Source organism: Herpailurus yagouaroundi, unplaced genomic scaffold (assembly GCF_014898765.1).
Source record: "Herpailurus yagouaroundi ecotype Mexico unplaced genomic scaffold, PumYag 166, whole genome shotgun sequence".
Taxonomy (NCBI): domain Eukaryota; kingdom Metazoa; phylum Chordata; class Mammalia; order Carnivora; family Felidae; genus Herpailurus; species Herpailurus yagouaroundi.
Window position 1 is genome coordinate 2,155,123 of NW_024412407.1, and position 16,759 is coordinate 2,171,881.

General features: G+C 49.5%; 1 protein-coding gene and 1 long non-coding RNA gene across 3 annotated transcripts; both read right to left on the reverse strand.

Annotated features, from left to right (window-relative positions):
* Window positions 1–6,251: 6,251 nt before the first annotated feature.
* On the reverse strand, window positions 6,252–8,978 carry SLC61A1 (solute carrier family 61 member 1). Its single transcript, XM_040487993.1, has 2 exons — window positions 8,468–8,978; window positions 6,252–7,858 (listed from the first exon to the last, which is right to left on the reverse strand). Exon 2 carries the CDS (start codon window positions 7,838–7,840, stop codon window positions 6,488–6,490), a length of 1,353 nt encoding a protein of 450 aa, XP_040343927.1. The 5' UTR covers window positions 7,841–7,858; window positions 8,468–8,978; the 3' UTR covers window positions 6,252–6,487.
* Window positions 8,979–12,390: 3,412 nt separating this feature from the next.
* Window positions 12,391–15,198, reverse strand: LOC121038504 (uncharacterized). Of its 2 annotated transcripts, XR_005794383.1 has the most exons (3): window positions 14,892–15,198; window positions 14,405–14,654; window positions 12,391–13,289 (listed from the first exon to the last, which is right to left on the reverse strand). It is a non-coding gene; the product is annotated as an uncharacterized LOC121038504 (long non-coding RNA). The 2 variants fall into 2 exon arrangements; XR_005794382.1 differs by having other exon boundaries at window positions 12,391–14,654.
* Between the last annotated feature and the right edge of the window lie 1,561 nt (window positions 15,199–16,759).

Consider the following 16,759-nt stretch of genomic DNA (forward strand, 5'->3'; position numbering starts at 1 on the left):
TTATCTTCAGCGCTCAGAGTTTAAATTTCAAGAGAAGAGAAATAGGGTAGACAACAAAAAGAACTTACTTGGAAACTCACGCGGTTTGGGTTACTGGGAAAATAGGGCGTAGCCTTTCCTGGAGTTCTTTAAAAATGTAATTTTCTGAGGGCACTGACAGGAGTACCATGACTTCCAGCCCTCCCTCTCTCTCTCTCTTTCTCTCTCTCTCTCCCTCTCTCGGCCTTCCAACCTTGCTCTTTACATAAACGGCATCAACTGGATTGTATGAGGAAGACAGAGGATCTAATGCTCCTTGATGGGGTGTAGAAGGTAGAGGGGAGGGTTAAGGGAAGAACCAGGAAAACTCACTTCACTGGGATATTTCACAGTCATTAATGGCTTACGTTTGCTAAGTACTAACTACATCCCCAAACGTGCAGATTCAATTGGTTCTGTTTCTCTTTCCTTCCTCCACCAAAGAATTCAGTTCAAAATTCTGGTCTTCCAGTTAGCTTTTTCCTGTCTTTTCTTGGTGTTATTTATGTAAGTAATCTCTACACCCAGTGCAGGGTTCAAACTCAGGACACTGAGATCAAGAGTGGCATCTTCAGGGGCGCCTGGGTGGTGCAGTCGGTTGGGCGCTGACTTCAGCTCAGGTCACGATCTCGCGGTCCGTGAGTTCAAGCCCCGCGTCGGGCTCTGGGCTGATGGCTCAGAGCCTGGAGCCTGCTTCCGATTCTGTGTCTCCCTCTCTCTCTGACCCTCCCCCGTTCATGCTCTGTCTCTCTCTGTCTCAAAAATAAATAAACGTTTAAAGAGTGGCATCTTCTTCTGACTGAGCCAGCGAGGTGCCCCTATCATCATCGTCTTTCTTCATCATCATCCACCTCTTTTAGGAGCTGAGATTCTAGCAGAGACTATTTTTAAAAACAAAGACAAGAACGAGAACATCTCCAAAGAATCTCAGTGTTGGAATGATAATATTAATGTAGGTGCTAAGTGTATGTTGTAGACATTACATACATATCTCTTGTAGGGTAGAGGACCCAACAGAGGTGTTTGTAAATGATCAGTGAACGTATCAACTCTCATACTGCTCATTTCCTCTTGCTTACATCTTAGCAATCACTACTCATTTATTTACATGTTGTGTAGCAAGTGTTCTAGAACTATTTTCCTGTGTTTTGTTACATCTACTTGATTCTAAACTCCTTAAGGGGAGAGAATTTGTCCTTTTTATTCCTCTTCTTTACTTCTTTATATATATATATATATATATCTTTTTAAAAGTTTATTTTGAGAGAGAGAGCACGAGAGAGGGGCAGAGAGAGAGGGAGAGAGAATCCCAGGCAGGCTCCATGCACTGTCAGCATAAAGCCCAGTGTGGGGCTCCAACTCACAAACCATGAGATCATTACCTGAGCCAAAGTTGGATGCTTAACCCACTGAGCCATCCAGGCCCCCTCCTCCTCTTTTTAAAAAAAAATTTTTTTTGGGGGGGGGGGCGCCTGGGTGGCTCAGTCGGTTAAGCGTCTGACTTCACCTCAGGTCATGATCTCACACTCCATGAGTTCAAGCCCCATGTCTGGGCTCTGTGCTGACAGCTCAGAGCCTGGAGCCTGCTTCAGATTCTGTGTCTCCCTCTCTCTCTGCCCCTACCCTGCTCATGCTCTGTCTCTGTCTCAAAAATAAATAAAAACATTCAAAATATTTTTTTTTTTTTTTTTTTGAGAGACAGAGAGAGAGAGAGCAAGCTCACACCCCTGCACAAGCCAGGGAGGAGCAGAGGGAGAAAGAGAATCTGAAGCAGGCTCCACATTCAACTCAGAGCCCGATACAAGGCTCAATCCTATGACCTTGGGATCATGATCTAAGCCAAAATCAGGAGTCAGATGCTCAACTGACTGAGCCACCCAAGCACCCTTCTTTTTTTTTAATGTTTATTTATTTTTATTTAAAAAAAATTTTTTTTTAACGTTTATTTATTTTTGAGACAGAGAGAGACAGAGCATGAACGGGGGAGGGGCAGAGAGAGAGGGAGACACAGAATCGGAAGCAGGCTCCAGGCTCTGAGCTGTCAGCACAGAGCCCGACGTGGGGCTCGAACTCACGGACCGCAAGATTGTGACCTGAGCTGAAGTCAGACGCTCAACCGACTGAGCCACCCAGGCGCCCCAATTTTGAGAGAGACAGAGAGAGAGTGGCACTTGTGAGCAGGGGGGGGGCCAAAGAAAGAGAGAGAAAATCCCAAGCAGGCTCCACACTGTCAGCACAGAGCTTGACTCGGGGCTCAATTTCACGAACCATGAGATAATGACCTGAGCCGAAATCAAGAGTTGGGTGCTTAACTGACTATGCCACACAGGCACCCCTTTTTATTCCCCATCTACTTCTTACAAGAAATAGGAAGTTCCTGAAGTATTAAGAGATTGATAAATTCTGACCATTTATGAACCTTAGTCACAAATTTCAATCCCTCATTTGAGTGCCCAGCTTCTAAAGAGAAAGCACAGGATAGTGGAAAGCACTTTGAGTCTGGACAGAGAAACTGGATTCTAGTCCCAGTTCATTGTATTATTAATCTGTGAAACGGGGATAGAAGCATCAAGCCTCACTACTTCCCAGGGGTTCTGCCAGCCTCAAATAGAATAGCCTTGAAATGATTTCCAAAGGCCCTAACAATGCTACATAGACATTTTATATGTATTGCCATATAAAGATGTCAGAGATATATGGATGACTGTTATAGTCTTCCTGAGGATTTTAATGGTTTTAAAGAGTGAAAAACGAGATTACTGTTAGGTAAAAAAAAGGTTGCAGAACAGCATGATTCAACACTTTGATTCAATTTTTATTAAAAGACAAAACAAAAACCAACTGGGGCACCTGACTGGTTCAATCGGTAGAACATGGGACTCTTGATCTCAAGGTCATGAGTTTAAGCCCCATGTTGGGCATAGAGTTTACTTTAAAAAAACCAAACAGCATTCGAATCTTGGTTTCGGTTCAGGTTGTGATCTCACGGTTTATGAGTTTGAGCCCCATGTGGGGCTCAGCATTGACAGTGTAGAGCCTGCTTGGGATTCTCTCTCTCTCTCTCTCTCTCTCTCTCTCTCTCTCTCTCTCTGCTTCTCCCCGACTCTCTCTCTCAAAATAAACAAACTTTGAAAAAAAAATTGGGCCCTACCCATTTATAAAAAAAATAAAAAATGACAAACCCCAACTAATATTAAATCTGTGGATTAGACTCCAAACAGCGGTATGAAGAGTGGGATTAAGGGAGCCTCTCCCTCTCTCTCTCTCTCTCTCCATATATATGTGTATATATATATATATATATATATATATATATATATATATATATATGCATTCGATGATCTTACAATGAGTTCATTTAATTTATTGTAAACACACACACACACACACACACACACACACACACACACACACCTTAAAGCAAACATGAAGTATTTTTACATTAGATCTAATCCCAAGCATGACAACTTTTTGTTTTATAATTCTCTTCTGTGGTTCTGTGAGGAAGTGGTGGCAAAAAATAATAAAAGGGACAGAGAGAACCACAGGGTTGGGGTTAGGGGAACAGTGATGGGGAGTGGAACCTAGACGTAGCCAAAGGGCCATGGCCATTAGCTGGGAAAAGCTTCCCCTCTCCCTGAGCAGGGACTGAATTTCCAGGAAGAGATAGTCCTCCAGGTCTCAGAACCCAGTGCTGACCTCATGTTCCAATTCTCCTGCCTTCTTGTCCACTGGCTCCTGGTTCCTTGGGATGTTTCTGCTCTCCTCAGGATCACTTCAAAGTTCCAAATCAAATAATCATGTGTCCAGCTGGAGGGGAAGTCAGAAAATCAGGAGCCTCTTAGTGAAAGATAGTGGTGTGTATCGAGTCTGACACCAAGCTGACCTTCCCACTTGAGGAAGAGGAAATGAGTTCAAGTGGAACACACTGACACCCTACTCAGCTGCTCACATACCCCAGAGCAGAAGGCCTCTCAATTGCTTGATGCTTCCATCTGGGCCGGGACCAAGGATAAACACTTCTGGGAATCACCCAGCCACTGGGATGCGTTGGAAAGTTCTATACCCCCATTACAGCCCTATCCATTCATTCTCACACCCAAATATGGTTCGGCTCAGCTGGACTGGAAGAGTTTTAAAATAAAACATAAAGGCAAACACTACTGTAGTGCTTACGCTGTGGGCCAAGTGCCGTTCCAAGCCCTTATATACAATAATGTTTTTAATCCTCAAAAGAGCCCTATGGGGGTAGGAATGACCCTATCATCCCTATTTTACAGATGAGAAAACTAAGGCACACATTTGAACCCAGGCAGTCAGGCTCTGGCACCATCCTCTTAACCAGTTCCCTACACTGCCCCTCAGCAGAGCATCAAAAGCAGTGTTTTGCAGGCAGGGCGCACCTGGTGAATCCATCCCTCCTTTGACTTAGATGGGCAGATACCAAAAAGTGGACCGGATGGCCAAGGCTAAACACTCCCGGTCGCTTGCCCGTCTCCCAGGACAGGGCTTGGGATGAGGGAGCCAGGCTAGAGGGGGAAAGGCAGGGGACACAGGCAGTCCATGGCATAGAGGAGGCACTGGGCAGGCAGCAAGAAAGAAGCAGTTTGGCTTTGGTTTTGCCATTCACGTGCTACGTGCTCTTCAAGTGGACTTCCCTCATGTGTAAAAAAGGTTTTTTACCAGCACCTTTGGAGAAAGCTCAACGGGGACAAAGCTAGGAACCTCATTAGTCGGTCTCCTCTTCCTCCCTATTTCCTGATCACTTAGGAATGTGAGACCTCCTCGTGCTTCCATTAGTAAAAAAAATTACTGCTATCCAAAACAACCAATCATTGACTAGGCTCTGGATTCTAGTCTCGTAGACTTCCCAAATGGGCAGCTCTTAAAAAGCCAGGTTGGGCTAGCCTGTTTCCTCTCAGATACATACTAAGCACAGCCACAGGCAAAGCATCCACTGGTGTGTACATATGGAGGACACGAAGGCAAGTAAGCCACAACTTGTGCCTGTCCTCAAGGAGACCATACTACGGTGGAGAGGGACGGAGAGTCTACAAATACCTATAAAATATATGTAGGCCCAGCTCAACAGGGCAGAAAGAGGAAGCGGAGTTTTGCAAGAGATTCTGTCTTTGCTTCAAGATAGGGGATGGAAAAGATATGTTTTTCTGTACCTAACCTCTGTTCCCTGCAGTCTGGGTGACGGAACTTGTTTTTTCTTCTTCTTCTTTACTGAATAGGGACCTGAGACCACCACCCACTCCTCCCCCCTCAGCCTCACCCTGCAGAAGCCCATCTATGCCGAGTTCCTACAGCACCAGCTGATGTTATCTCTCCGCACAGGTCAGAACTTGCAGGTCTTGGTCCATCTTGCATCTTCCTGTCTGGAAAGCAGTCTGGGACCCAGGGACATATTGTCAATCCCTTTCCAAAACGGGTGGGTCCCCCATGCCCGGCTCAAGCACATTCCAGGACATAACCTTGAGCCTGCCCTCCCTTCATCCCCACCTTTTTAAAAGCTGGCTCTGCTTCCTCTGACAAGCCTGGGTTTTGGTGGGAGGAGGAAAGGCAGATACCATCAGGTGAGGCAGGGAGGGGCCCACCAAACTGGTGTTCCCACTGGTACTGTTTCCTGCCCTGATGGCTTCCTCACCCTCATTCAGGCTGGGTGGGGAAGAGTCAGGTACAGACAAGATGTCCCAGTCCCTCAGCCATTCACTGTTCTCTCCCCTTGGCAATGCAAGGATACAGGACAGAGGACCTGGTGAGCCCCGGTGGTGCTGGACAAATGGTGCATTCTGCCAGGTAGCGTACACGGGCTGAGCTCCAAGTTGTTTCTGCAGGAAGGTCCCAGATTGTCCCAAGGGGGTGGTCATAGAAGCAACTCAAACCTCTAGAATCTTTGTTCAGTGATGTGGGCATTCACTCCACATCCTCCAGACACGGTCTCACCCTGGATGTGGAGCAAGGGTCTTGCTGGGCAACTAGAAAGGGTACCTGTCTCCAGGGTAACAAGATCTAGAAGATCTAGAGGCCTCAAGCATTTCCCACCCATTTCTGCTACGAGGCAATGCTACAGCTCTCAGTTTATATATACTGGAGACAGTCTTAGAGAGGCTAGAAATACAAATACCGTCTGCTGGCAACCCCATCTCTATCCTCAAACTCTCCAGCTGCCCACTCACCAGAAACTACTGATGTGGGTACAGGTGAGGGTAAGTGAATCCAATCAATGATCAATTAAAAGTGTTTATTTTTAAATGGAAAGGGAGTAACACAGAGGCAACTTCTGGCATCTTCTTTCTAGGCCATCACCCCCACGTGCTCTCCAGCTCAAAGCACTGGCGGGAGGGGCCCCGGGACAGGCTGAGGGCCCAGACAGCTGCGAAGGCAGTCACAGAGAGATCTGTACAATTCTAGGGAGGTGGGATTCAAGAGTCCTTCCCAGCCTCCTCATCCCGGAGCAGGGTTAGAGCTCAGGGGCATAGGGCTCTCCGGTGGGCGAGGGCACTCGCAGCTCAGCATTGTGCCTTACCACGGTGAAGAGCCCCACCACCGCTAGCAGGGCCATCACCATGACGGCAGAGCAGATGCTGAACATGTTCCGAGTGCCCGTTTTGTGATCGCTGTCATGGAGGACTAGGAGCCCCAGGCAGGCCAGTAAGTGCAAGGGCACCCGGAACCAGTTGAGTACGCCAGCTTGCTCTGTCTCAGGGATCACCTTTCTCCGCAGGAAGCTCATGCTGGGAAAGTATAGCCCGCAGGCCAATTCGATAAGTAGGAAGGCTATGAAGGACTCCACTGGATTCTCCTGGCCTGGGCTGGTGGAGAAAGTCAACATGAAAAGGGAGAAGACGACGATGAGGACAGCAAGGGAGAGTAGGTGCATGGGCTGAAGGTGGTACCTCTTGGAGGTAGCGATGCGGTACAGGGAAGAGCCAAGCAGGCTGGCTGCCATGAAACTGGAGAAGACGATGCCCAGCGGGGCCCCATGTGGGTCCAGCACAGGTGTCCAGAGGAAGACAAAGATGAAGATGACACTCTCAAACAGGGCTTGTATGGTGCCTAGCAGTAGCACGCGGCGGTCTGACAGGAGACAGCGGAGGCCTCCGGCACAAGTCCTTGAAAAGGCACGCTGCCGATCATAGTTCTCTCCCCAGTTATGAAGGGCCAAGGCCCCAGCCAGAGCCAAAAGAGGGATGGCAGCCACGAAGGGCGCTACAGGCCCCAGCCCCATCCAGCAGGCCACAGCCTCGGCTGCCACGCCTGCCACTACAGCCAGCACATGGTTCCAGAAGGCAGCTCGGGCAAAGGTAGCTGGGATCCACTCAGCAGGGAAGTCATGGCGCTCCACGTGTTCATGGATGTACCAAGCCTCAAAGGCAGAGAAGAGCAGGGCGGTGGACAGCCCACCAAGTGCTCGGCCCATCAGCAGCACAAAGTAGTCCCAAGAGAGTTTGGTTAAGCAGCATAGAGAGTAAGTGAGGGAGAAGAGGACACAAGACTTCTTGCGACCCAGCCAATCCACAAGGGAGGAGGCCACCAGTCCAAAAAGGACTGTGGAGGCAAGGCCACAGACATAGAGGATGGCAATCTGACCCTCCAGGAAGTGGTAATGCTGATACAGTTTATAGAGGTAGGGGGCCTGGAGCCAGTCAGCTGCCAGGGCCAGGAAGTAGACCTGATAGAAGTCCAGTTGAAACCGAAGGAAGGAGGGGTTGCTGCAGGCCCTTCCAGGGGACTTAGCCTGGCATCTTGACAACTCCAATCCTAGGCAGGAGGCCAGGAGGACCACAAAGGCAAGGTAGGCAGTCACCAGCATGGCGGGCCCCCGGACGACCTAGAGAAGGAGGGGTGGGGGTGGGGTGAGAGTCACATCCATTGCCCAGGTAGCACTGTCAAGGGGCTGGGTGTCTAAGCAGAAGGCAGTTCCACCCCCCCCCCCCCCACCCCGCCAACTGCATTTCCCCACCCCTCAACTCCACTCCTCTAGAGCTCAGACCGGAGGGACCAGTTGGGTGGGTGGGAGGAGTGGCCCGCCAGAGCCGTCTCCTAGGACACGGTGGGGCAAGGAGGGGTAAGAGGAGAGGGGAGAAGACTGAGCACTCGCCCCACCCTTGCCTGGCATAGCAAAGAGGGAGTCCCTTCCATACAATAATTCCGGCCCCACGAGTTAAAGGGATGCTGCCCTCTTCTTCCACGACAGCTTCTGCATACTTCTATTACCTCCCATTCCCTCTGGAGAGCTCGTTTTAGCCCTCAAAGTCTTTCCATCTGTCCAGGGCATCCCTCCTGCCCGCGCTGGCCTCCCGATTTGCTTCAGGGTCACGCGCGAGCATCTCGGGTTCCCCCTCCTCCAGGTCTTAGGCAACCCCCTGCGCCCCCTAGCCCCCGCCCAGCGCCCCGTCGCCGCCACACCCACTCGCGCCTCGCCCAGACCCCGTCTCACCTGCTGCCCCGGTCTGCGGGGACGCCCCGGACACGTCCGGCTCCAGGCCGCCCGGACGCCCTGCTCGCTCTACCTCCGGCTCCGGTTCGGGTTCCAGCAGCTTGCCCGCCTCTCAGCCTGCTTCCGGGAGCCGGGTAGGCCTCTGGCCGCCGCCATGATGGCCCCCTCACGTGACGGGGCGCGGCGCTCAAGCTCCACCCCTGCTCCGCCTTCTGCCCCCCCAACCTCTGCTAAGAGCCCAACTCTCGACGCCCGCAGTAAAGAGTAGAGGCAGTAGTAGTTGCTACTGTGGCTCCTACCTCCTTCGCTGTTTTCCCGTGACACCCGCTTCTTCGACTCCCGGGTGCCTGTGGGGCCGCCCTGAAATAAGGATCCATTTTTTCTCTCCCTCCGCAACATGGAGAATGCCCGCAGTCCCGCAGACTCGCGGGCTGGCGCTTCCTAAGAAATGTCGCTACCCCGAGCCGAGCCGGCTCCTCGGTTTCCCTCTTTCTCACAGTAGCGACCGCCAGGCCCGACGTCAGTATGGCCCAGACACCTGAGGGAGGCAGTGTGGTGTAAAGGACTTTGGACTCGGGCTTGCAGCCGGGCTAAGGCTCAAATCGCACCCCTGTCACTTACCACTGCGTGGCCTCGGGCAAGCCACATTACTTCTCAGTGTCCCAATTCCTTTGTCTGCAGTCACAGGAGAGCAGTGCACAAATTAAAAAGGCTCAAGTTCAGCCTTGGTGCTGAACGCCCACCTTCTGCCACTTACCTAAGCTGTGTTACATTGGAAAGATTATTTAACCCGTCTCCTGTCTTACTGTTATTTCCAGTGGCTTCCCATCTCATTAACTGTAAAAGTCAGAATCTTTATAATGACCTACAAAACCTTCTATCCTCTGTTCCTCTGCTACTTCTCTGATTTCATCTACAATTCTCCCTTTAGAGTCTTTCTACTCCGTCTATACTGGCTACCTCCCGGGCCTTTGCACACTGTGGCCTGCAAGGTTCTGGTTCTTCTCCCAAATACCCACATGGTTCCCTCCCTCGGCCCCTCCAGTTCTCTGTTCACATGTCACCTTATCAGACCTTCCTGAGCCATCCTGCTTAAAATAGCAACACCACCACATTCACCACAGCAATCCACCTGCTATCCTTCCAGCCTCTATTCACCTTTGCTGCATTTTCCCCATACTTCACACCATCTGGCACGCTATGTGTTTTACTGATTTACTGTCTCTTCTCCTTACAAATTTTTATCTATTTGTTCACTTGTATTCCCAGTAGTTAAAACAGTTATTGGGGAGGTGCCTGGCTGGCTCATCTGGAAGAACATGTGGTCGTGAGTTTGAGCCCCAAGTTGGGTGTAGAGATTACTATAAAAAAGAAATAAGTGGGGCTCCTGGGTGGCTCAGCTGGTTAAGCGTCCGACTTCAGCTCACGTCATGATCTCATGGTTCGTCGGTTTGAGCCCCAGGTCGGGCTCTGTGCTGACAGCTCAGAGCCTGGAGCCTGCTTCGGATTCTGTATCTCTCTCTCCCTGCCCCTCCCTCTCCCGCACGCTGTCTCTTTCTCAAAAATAAATAAACATTAAAAAAATTAAGAAAGTTAAGAAACAGTTATTGGTAAGTACAAAGGATTCAGTAAATAAAATATTTGATGACTGAATAAGTTAATCCAGATAAGTTACTCTAAATATTGGCCCATATTAGCTGGTAACACTCATCAAACGGTTATCATGTACCTAAGCTCTGTTTTAAGAATTCCTGGGCTGTCTGCTGCAGATTAATTATTTAACTGTCACAAACAACCCATGAGGTAGGTACTATTATTATCCTTGAGAGTTGGCAAGGTTAAATAATGTGCCCAGAGTCACGTGATAAGAGGTAGGGTTAGAACTGGGACCCAGATCTTTCCAATTCCACACTCATAGTTTCTGAGAAGATTAAATGAGTTCACTCACTTGCACAGGTGATTGGCAAGTGTTGGTTTCCTTTATACTAAAGTTTGGAGGGTAGAGGGTGGGAGAGTCTGGGATCATATCTTGAGAAATACTTTCTTTTTTTTTTTTTAATTTTTTTAATGTTTATTTATTTTTGAGACAGAGAGAGACAGAGCATGAACGGGGGAGGGTCAGAGAGAAAGGGAGACACAGAATCTGAAACAGGCTCCAGGCTCTGAGCAGTCAGCACAGAGCCTGACGCGGGGCTCGAACTCACGGACTGTGAGATCGTGACCTGAGCCGAAGTCTGACGCTTAACCGACTGAGCCACCCAGGCGCCCCGAGAAATACTTTCTTACGATAAGGTAAACAGCGAAGATTTATATCTACAAGTTCCAAAGTGCCTTTATTCCTAACTGGCACCCTCCTACAGAGGGTGGTTCCCATAGGGAACCCAGGGCTTCCCCCATGGGCTTCCCAGGGGAAGTGGTTCCCATGCATTCATCTAGAAACACAAAGCCTCAAAAACCATGATTTCTCCAAGGTCATTCAGTGAGTGAGGGCAAAGGCAACCCAAATGCTCTCCATCCCATTCCCGGACTGAAGCTCCTTGGACTCGTGTCACCCATTTCTTTTGGGGGTGGAGGTCATCCTGAATGAAGGCAGGAATGGGACAGGATGGCCTTGCATTCCTGGCCTTCTGTTTTCCAGGAGGGAGGCCAGTTTTCCCCCATTGTTGAATCGCATTTTGCTCAGAAGCACCTGGCAGAAAGAGACTTACAGCAAGATTACATTATTTTGGATTATTTTTGTTTATTGTGGGACATATTAAAAATATGTTTAGTCTTTTTTAAATGTTTTTTATTGATTTTTGAGAGAGAGAGAGAGAGAGAGAGTGAGGAGGGGAGGGGTAGAAAGAGAATGAGACACAGAATCTGAAGCAGACTCCAGGCTCTGAGCTGTCAGCACAGAGCCTGATGTGGGACTGGAACCTATGGACCGTGAGATCATGACCTGGACTGAAGTTGGTCGCTCAACTGACTGAGCCACCCAGGGGCCCCAAAATATGTTTAGTCTTTTTTTTTTTTTAAAGTTTATTTATTTATTTTTGAGGGTGGAGAAGGGGCAGAGAGAGAGGGAGAGAGAGAATCCCAAGCAGGGATCCCAATGCGGAATTCGAACCCATGAACCGTGAGATCATGATCTGAGCCAAAATCAAGAGTCTGATGCTTAACTGACTTACCACCAGGCAGATACCCCCAAAATATGGGTAGTCTTTTTTTTTAATTTTTAAAAGTTTTTAAAATTTGGGGCGCCTGGGTGGCTCAGTTGAGTGTCCAACTTTGGCTCAGGTCATGATCTCACAGTTCGTGGGTTCAAGCCCCGCATTGGGCTCTGTGCTGACAGCTTGGAGCCTGGAGCCTGCTTTGGATTCTGTGTCTCCCTCTCTCTCTGCCCTTCCTAGGCTCTCTCTCTTTCTCTCCCTCTCTCTCAAAAATAATAAATAAACATTAAAAAATGTTTTAAAGTTTTTAAATTTATTTTTGAGAGGGAGAGAAAGCAAGTAAGCAAGGGAGGGGCAGAGAGAGAGGGAGAGAGAATCCCAAGCAGGTTCTGTGCTGTCAACACAGAGCCTGATGTGGGGCTCAAACTCACGAACCATGAGATCATGACCTGCGGTAAAGCCAAGAATCAGATGCTTACCCAACTGAGCCAACCAACCGCCCCCAAAATATGTTTAGTCTTAAGGCTCCTCTGTCACCTCAGAACTGTGAAAAACAGCTGGGAAAGTTCCTAAACATGGGAAATGTGCCAGCAGAGGACTGGAGGGGATAAAAGGCAGCCTGTGAATACAACATATCTCTAGAAGATGCTTCTAGCAGACTGCAAGGAGGGCTGAGGTCTGTGTATTGGGGAGGCACAGGGGAAATCCTAGTTTTCAGGGAAGGTGGGAGGGTGGTCTGGGAATATTGAGGGACTGTGCTTACCAGAGGAGCAACATTTAAAACTTTTATTATGAAAATGTTTAAACATACACACAGGTAGAGAGCAGAGTTCTATGAACCCCTACATAGTTAATTCAATAATACAATTCTGTCACTTCATTGCTTCTATTCCTTTAATTCCGTCCTTTTTTTTATCTGCCCAAATATTTAAAAGTAAGTATGTCACTTCACTCCATACTTCAATATGCACCCCTAGGAAATAAGGCCCTTTTCTTACAAAACCCTGAAGCCATTTTATGTCTAACAAAATCAATACCGACTCCTTGGCATTCTCCAGTCCGTAAGTAAAAGGCTCCAACTGTCTGAAACTGTCTTTTTACAATTGGGTTATCCAATCAGGAACCAAGAGTCCACATGCCCCATATAATAGTAGTCCTTTTATGTCCTCTCTCAATTTTCCCCCCTAGCCATTGACTAGTTGAAGAAATTGAGCCACATTTCCTTGAAAAGTTCCCACTCTCTGGATGTGTCTTCTTACTTCCTCGTTGTGTCATTTAAATTGTTCCTCCATCCCTGATATTTCCTGTTAAATGGAGGTTGGTTTTAGAGGTTTGATTAGAATCATGTTCAGTTTTGTGTGTGTGTTTGTTCCTTTGTTTGGCAAGAGTCTTTCATGGGTGGTGCTGAGTGCTTCAGATTGCATCACCCCAGGAGGTACACAGTAGAGGGGTTATACCCCTTTTAGTGATGGTAAGATTCCTCAGTGGGGTTAGGTGGTCACGGCTTGATTCCTCCATTGTAAAGTTCACCATCAACCATCATCTTTGGTTTCATCCATTCATGATTCTTGCTTTGATCAATTATTTGATCAGGGGCTGCCCAATGATTTTTCTAATTCCGTATTCCTTCCACATTAGCTGGAATTCTTCTTAAGAGCTATTTGGCTACCCTGAAATATAGTTTATACAGCACAGGCAGCATAAATACCTAATTGTTTTTTTTTTCCCAAAGATTTTATTTTTACGTAATCTGTATACCCAACGTGGGGCTTGAGCCTACAACCCCAAGATCAAGAGTTACACACTCCACCAACTGAGCCAGCCAAGCACCCCAATTCTTTTTCTTTTTAATTGCCAATTTTCAGAATAAGAAATTGGAAGAAACATCATTTTTTAAAAGTTTGGGCTTGGAGCTGAGTTGAGATGGATGGCCTAGATGGTGGGGAAAGGAAGGACAATTCTGGTAGCTGTGTCCAGCTCTGCTCACTCCAGGGCATGGGGTGTGTGTGAGACAGACAGACATCAGAGGACTCAGTGTCCTGGACCTTGTGCAGTAATGAGATGGGCATGACACAGGCATGGTGTAGAGGCACCTGCAGGACCCAGGGAGAGAGAGAGAAAGCCAGATTTGGGGAGGCAGAAAGAGATAGGAAATGAATACACAGCTAGAGCCAGAAGATTGGAAGGGAGGCAAGCACAGAAAGGGAAATAGAAATGGAAGAGATTGAGAATGAAATGCACCAGAAGCAGAACAGGATAGAAAAGCAGAGAGAGGGGAGTTTGGCTGGCTCTGTCAGTGGAGCGTGCGACTCTTGATCTCCGGGTCCTGAGTTCGAGCCTGATGTTGGGCGTAGAGCTTGCTTAGAAAAAGAGAGAGATAAGGTGGATCGAAAGACCAAGGAAGAAAATAGAGGTGAAGACACAAACTGAGACAGGGAAGGGGGAAAGAAAAAGACATATATGTTAAATAGACTTTACATTAGATGGGGAAATAGAAGGAGGGAGAAATAGAAGGATAGAAAATGAGGAAGGCTGATGTAGAGGCAAAGTTAAGTGAAGGCAGAACCTCCCAATGACAGAAAGAAGGAAATAGAAATGGAGAGAGTGATGTAGAAAGACAGAAGGAAGGGTACACAGAAAGATAAACAGATAGAAAGGAAAGCTCAAAAGAGTCCCAGAGAAGGAGGCCGAGAAAGAGAACATTGAAACAGACTGATGTCAGAGGACTTGAGTGTGGAGGGATGCTTAGGGGCTTTTAGCTTAGGGTCCAGCCCTGAGCAGATACCTGGGGCTCTTACTTCCAGCTTCCTCTTGGTGGCTTCTCCAAACTCAGGTCCTATCCACAGGGACAGGGTATTTTGACTTAGCTATATGGATGGGATCACTGAGACCAGACTTCCCAGCTTCCCTTATCCCCATGCCAGATGAGCATGGATGTAACAGAGGGGATTATTGCTGGAAGATTGAGGTCATGACACTGCGCGAGCACTCAGAGATTTGAAAGACAAGACATCCAGGCAGAGAACTCCAGGTTCCTAGAAGCAAAGGACCATGAAGGATGTCATGATATCCAAGGGGAGGGAAGAGCCAAGAACGCTCTGCTCAGCCTTCTCCTCTGGTCTAAGAGCCACTGACCTTCTTTGCCTGACTCAGGATGAGAGGTAAGGGGTCCACAGACTTTTGGGTCAGTAAGGGATACGGGTGGAGGCCCAAGTGGCAAGAGGCAACCCCTGGACAAAGGGCCCCCTACTGCCTCTAGAGGAGGGATGTACCTTATCCATGAGAACTGCAGAGAAGATGAGCCAAGAAGGATGTCCAGCAGAGGCTGACTACAGGAAGAAAATGGCCAACTTCCTCACCTTCCGAGGCCTTGAGGGAGGCTCTGAGAAGCATGCTTTCCATTTCAGAAGTTGCAGAAGAGGAGGTTCTGGAACCAGCAGGAGCAGGCCCAGAAACTAACATCAAAGCAGATGCCCCGCTCTCAGGGACTATGGGGGATGCGCGGGGGCTCTGAGCAGTCTTCTGCCTCTACCTGTCTGGGTGAGGGGTTTAGCTGATGCCTCTCCTCACTCCAGAGCTTCTGCCTCCCCCCAGAGGAAGCAGCTGGCAGAAGTGCTCCGGGAGACCAGACCGACAACCTCTCAGCGGGGCAGCAGTCCAGCTAGACTATGAGACAGTGCCTCTGAGAGGTGCGTTGTCCCTGGAAGCAGCGGCTGCAGCGGCCAGTGGAGCCTGGAGGAGCCCCTGGGCCACAGCCACAGCTGTCACTGCAGCCCAGGCAGGAGCTGGGACAGGCAGCTCGGCCTCTGGAGCAAGGGTAAATTGGGCAAGGTGAGGGGTGGCAGCAGGTCACGTGCGGACCAGCGCACAAGACACAGGAGCTGTGGGGACAAGTCAGGGGAGGACAGGCAGGGCAGGGGGGGCAGGAGCAGGTACAGGGTGGGCCAGGAAGACCGGGGCAGGAGGGGCAGGTAGCTGCATGAGAGGGACAGGCAGTGCAGGAGCAGGTGGGAGGAGGACAGCTAGGGCAGGGGCAAAAACAGGCGGAGGGGGGACAGGACAGACAAGGGGCGGCAGCTGGTGCGGCGTGCCCAGAGGGTGTAGGGGGCTGCTGGTGGGTGGCCTTCTTGTTGCGAGGGCCCAAGCGTAGGCCGAGGGAGAAGTCCATTCAGCTGCAGGAGCGGCCAGGCTGGGGGTTGGGTGGAGGGAAGGGCAGGGGTGAAGTAGGAGGGGCAGACTGACAGAGGCAGGGGTGGGGGCAGGATTAAACCTAAGACACTGCTGAGCCTTTGCTGATCCTGCTGGGAGCTCAGACCTCCCCAGCCAGCCCTCCCCCTCCAGGCCAGCCCAGGGATGTTCTCCTGCCACGCTCCCTTCCACCGAAAACCCTCCAGCTGCACCAGACCAGAACGTGTTCTTCAAATACGACATGCGCTCTCATGCCTCCAGTCCTTTGTTCCCACTGTTCCTTCTGCTCTGCTCAGCGTGCCCTTTTCTTTTCTCCACCTGGTGAGGTCCTCTCATCTCTGAAGTCTTCCACTTTATTCCATCAAAAGGTTTTTCTCGAGCTCCAGGCACCTGACCCCTGCCTGTTTAAGGACCCCTGCCCATCACCCTTGTGCCCTGATGGCCAGAAAAGCTGCGGCCAGAGCTCCCAGACAGTCCCCAGAGGGGATTTAGGGAACCCAGCAGCAGCAGCCCCCAGCAGAAGCTGTCTGACACCGAACCAGGGAAGTTGGCGGGAGCTGGCAGTGGAGGGAGGATGCCTGTGTTCTGGGGATTTCCACACAGGGCCGTTCCCAGGTGTGGGTGTAGGGGTGCTCAGATGTCTCTGGGAGATTGACAACCAGCCTGGACAGTTATTGTTTGAGGACTTATCATATATCGGGTAGTGAGTAAGACAGCGAGGTTGCCTCTTTTATAGAGCTCCCATAAAAGTGAGGGCTCGGGCAGGGTGGGGACCAAAACCAAACAGGTAAATAAAGAAAATACATGAGCTTTTTTTTCAGAGCATGAGAACGACTGTGAGAAACCCAGGCTGCCCGGATCAGAAGTGGCTCTGAGAGGCCAGTCCATCAGCAGGGCCAGGTAGCCAGCCCTCAACAGTCAGGTATGCTGGCATTTAAGGCTTGGGGGGAGA

Coding starts and splice junctions, on each gene's coding strand:
- SLC61A1 (XM_040487993.1), bottom strand. CDS start 7,840: ATGCTGGTGACTGCCTACCTTGCCTTTGTGGTCCTCCTGGCCTCCTGC.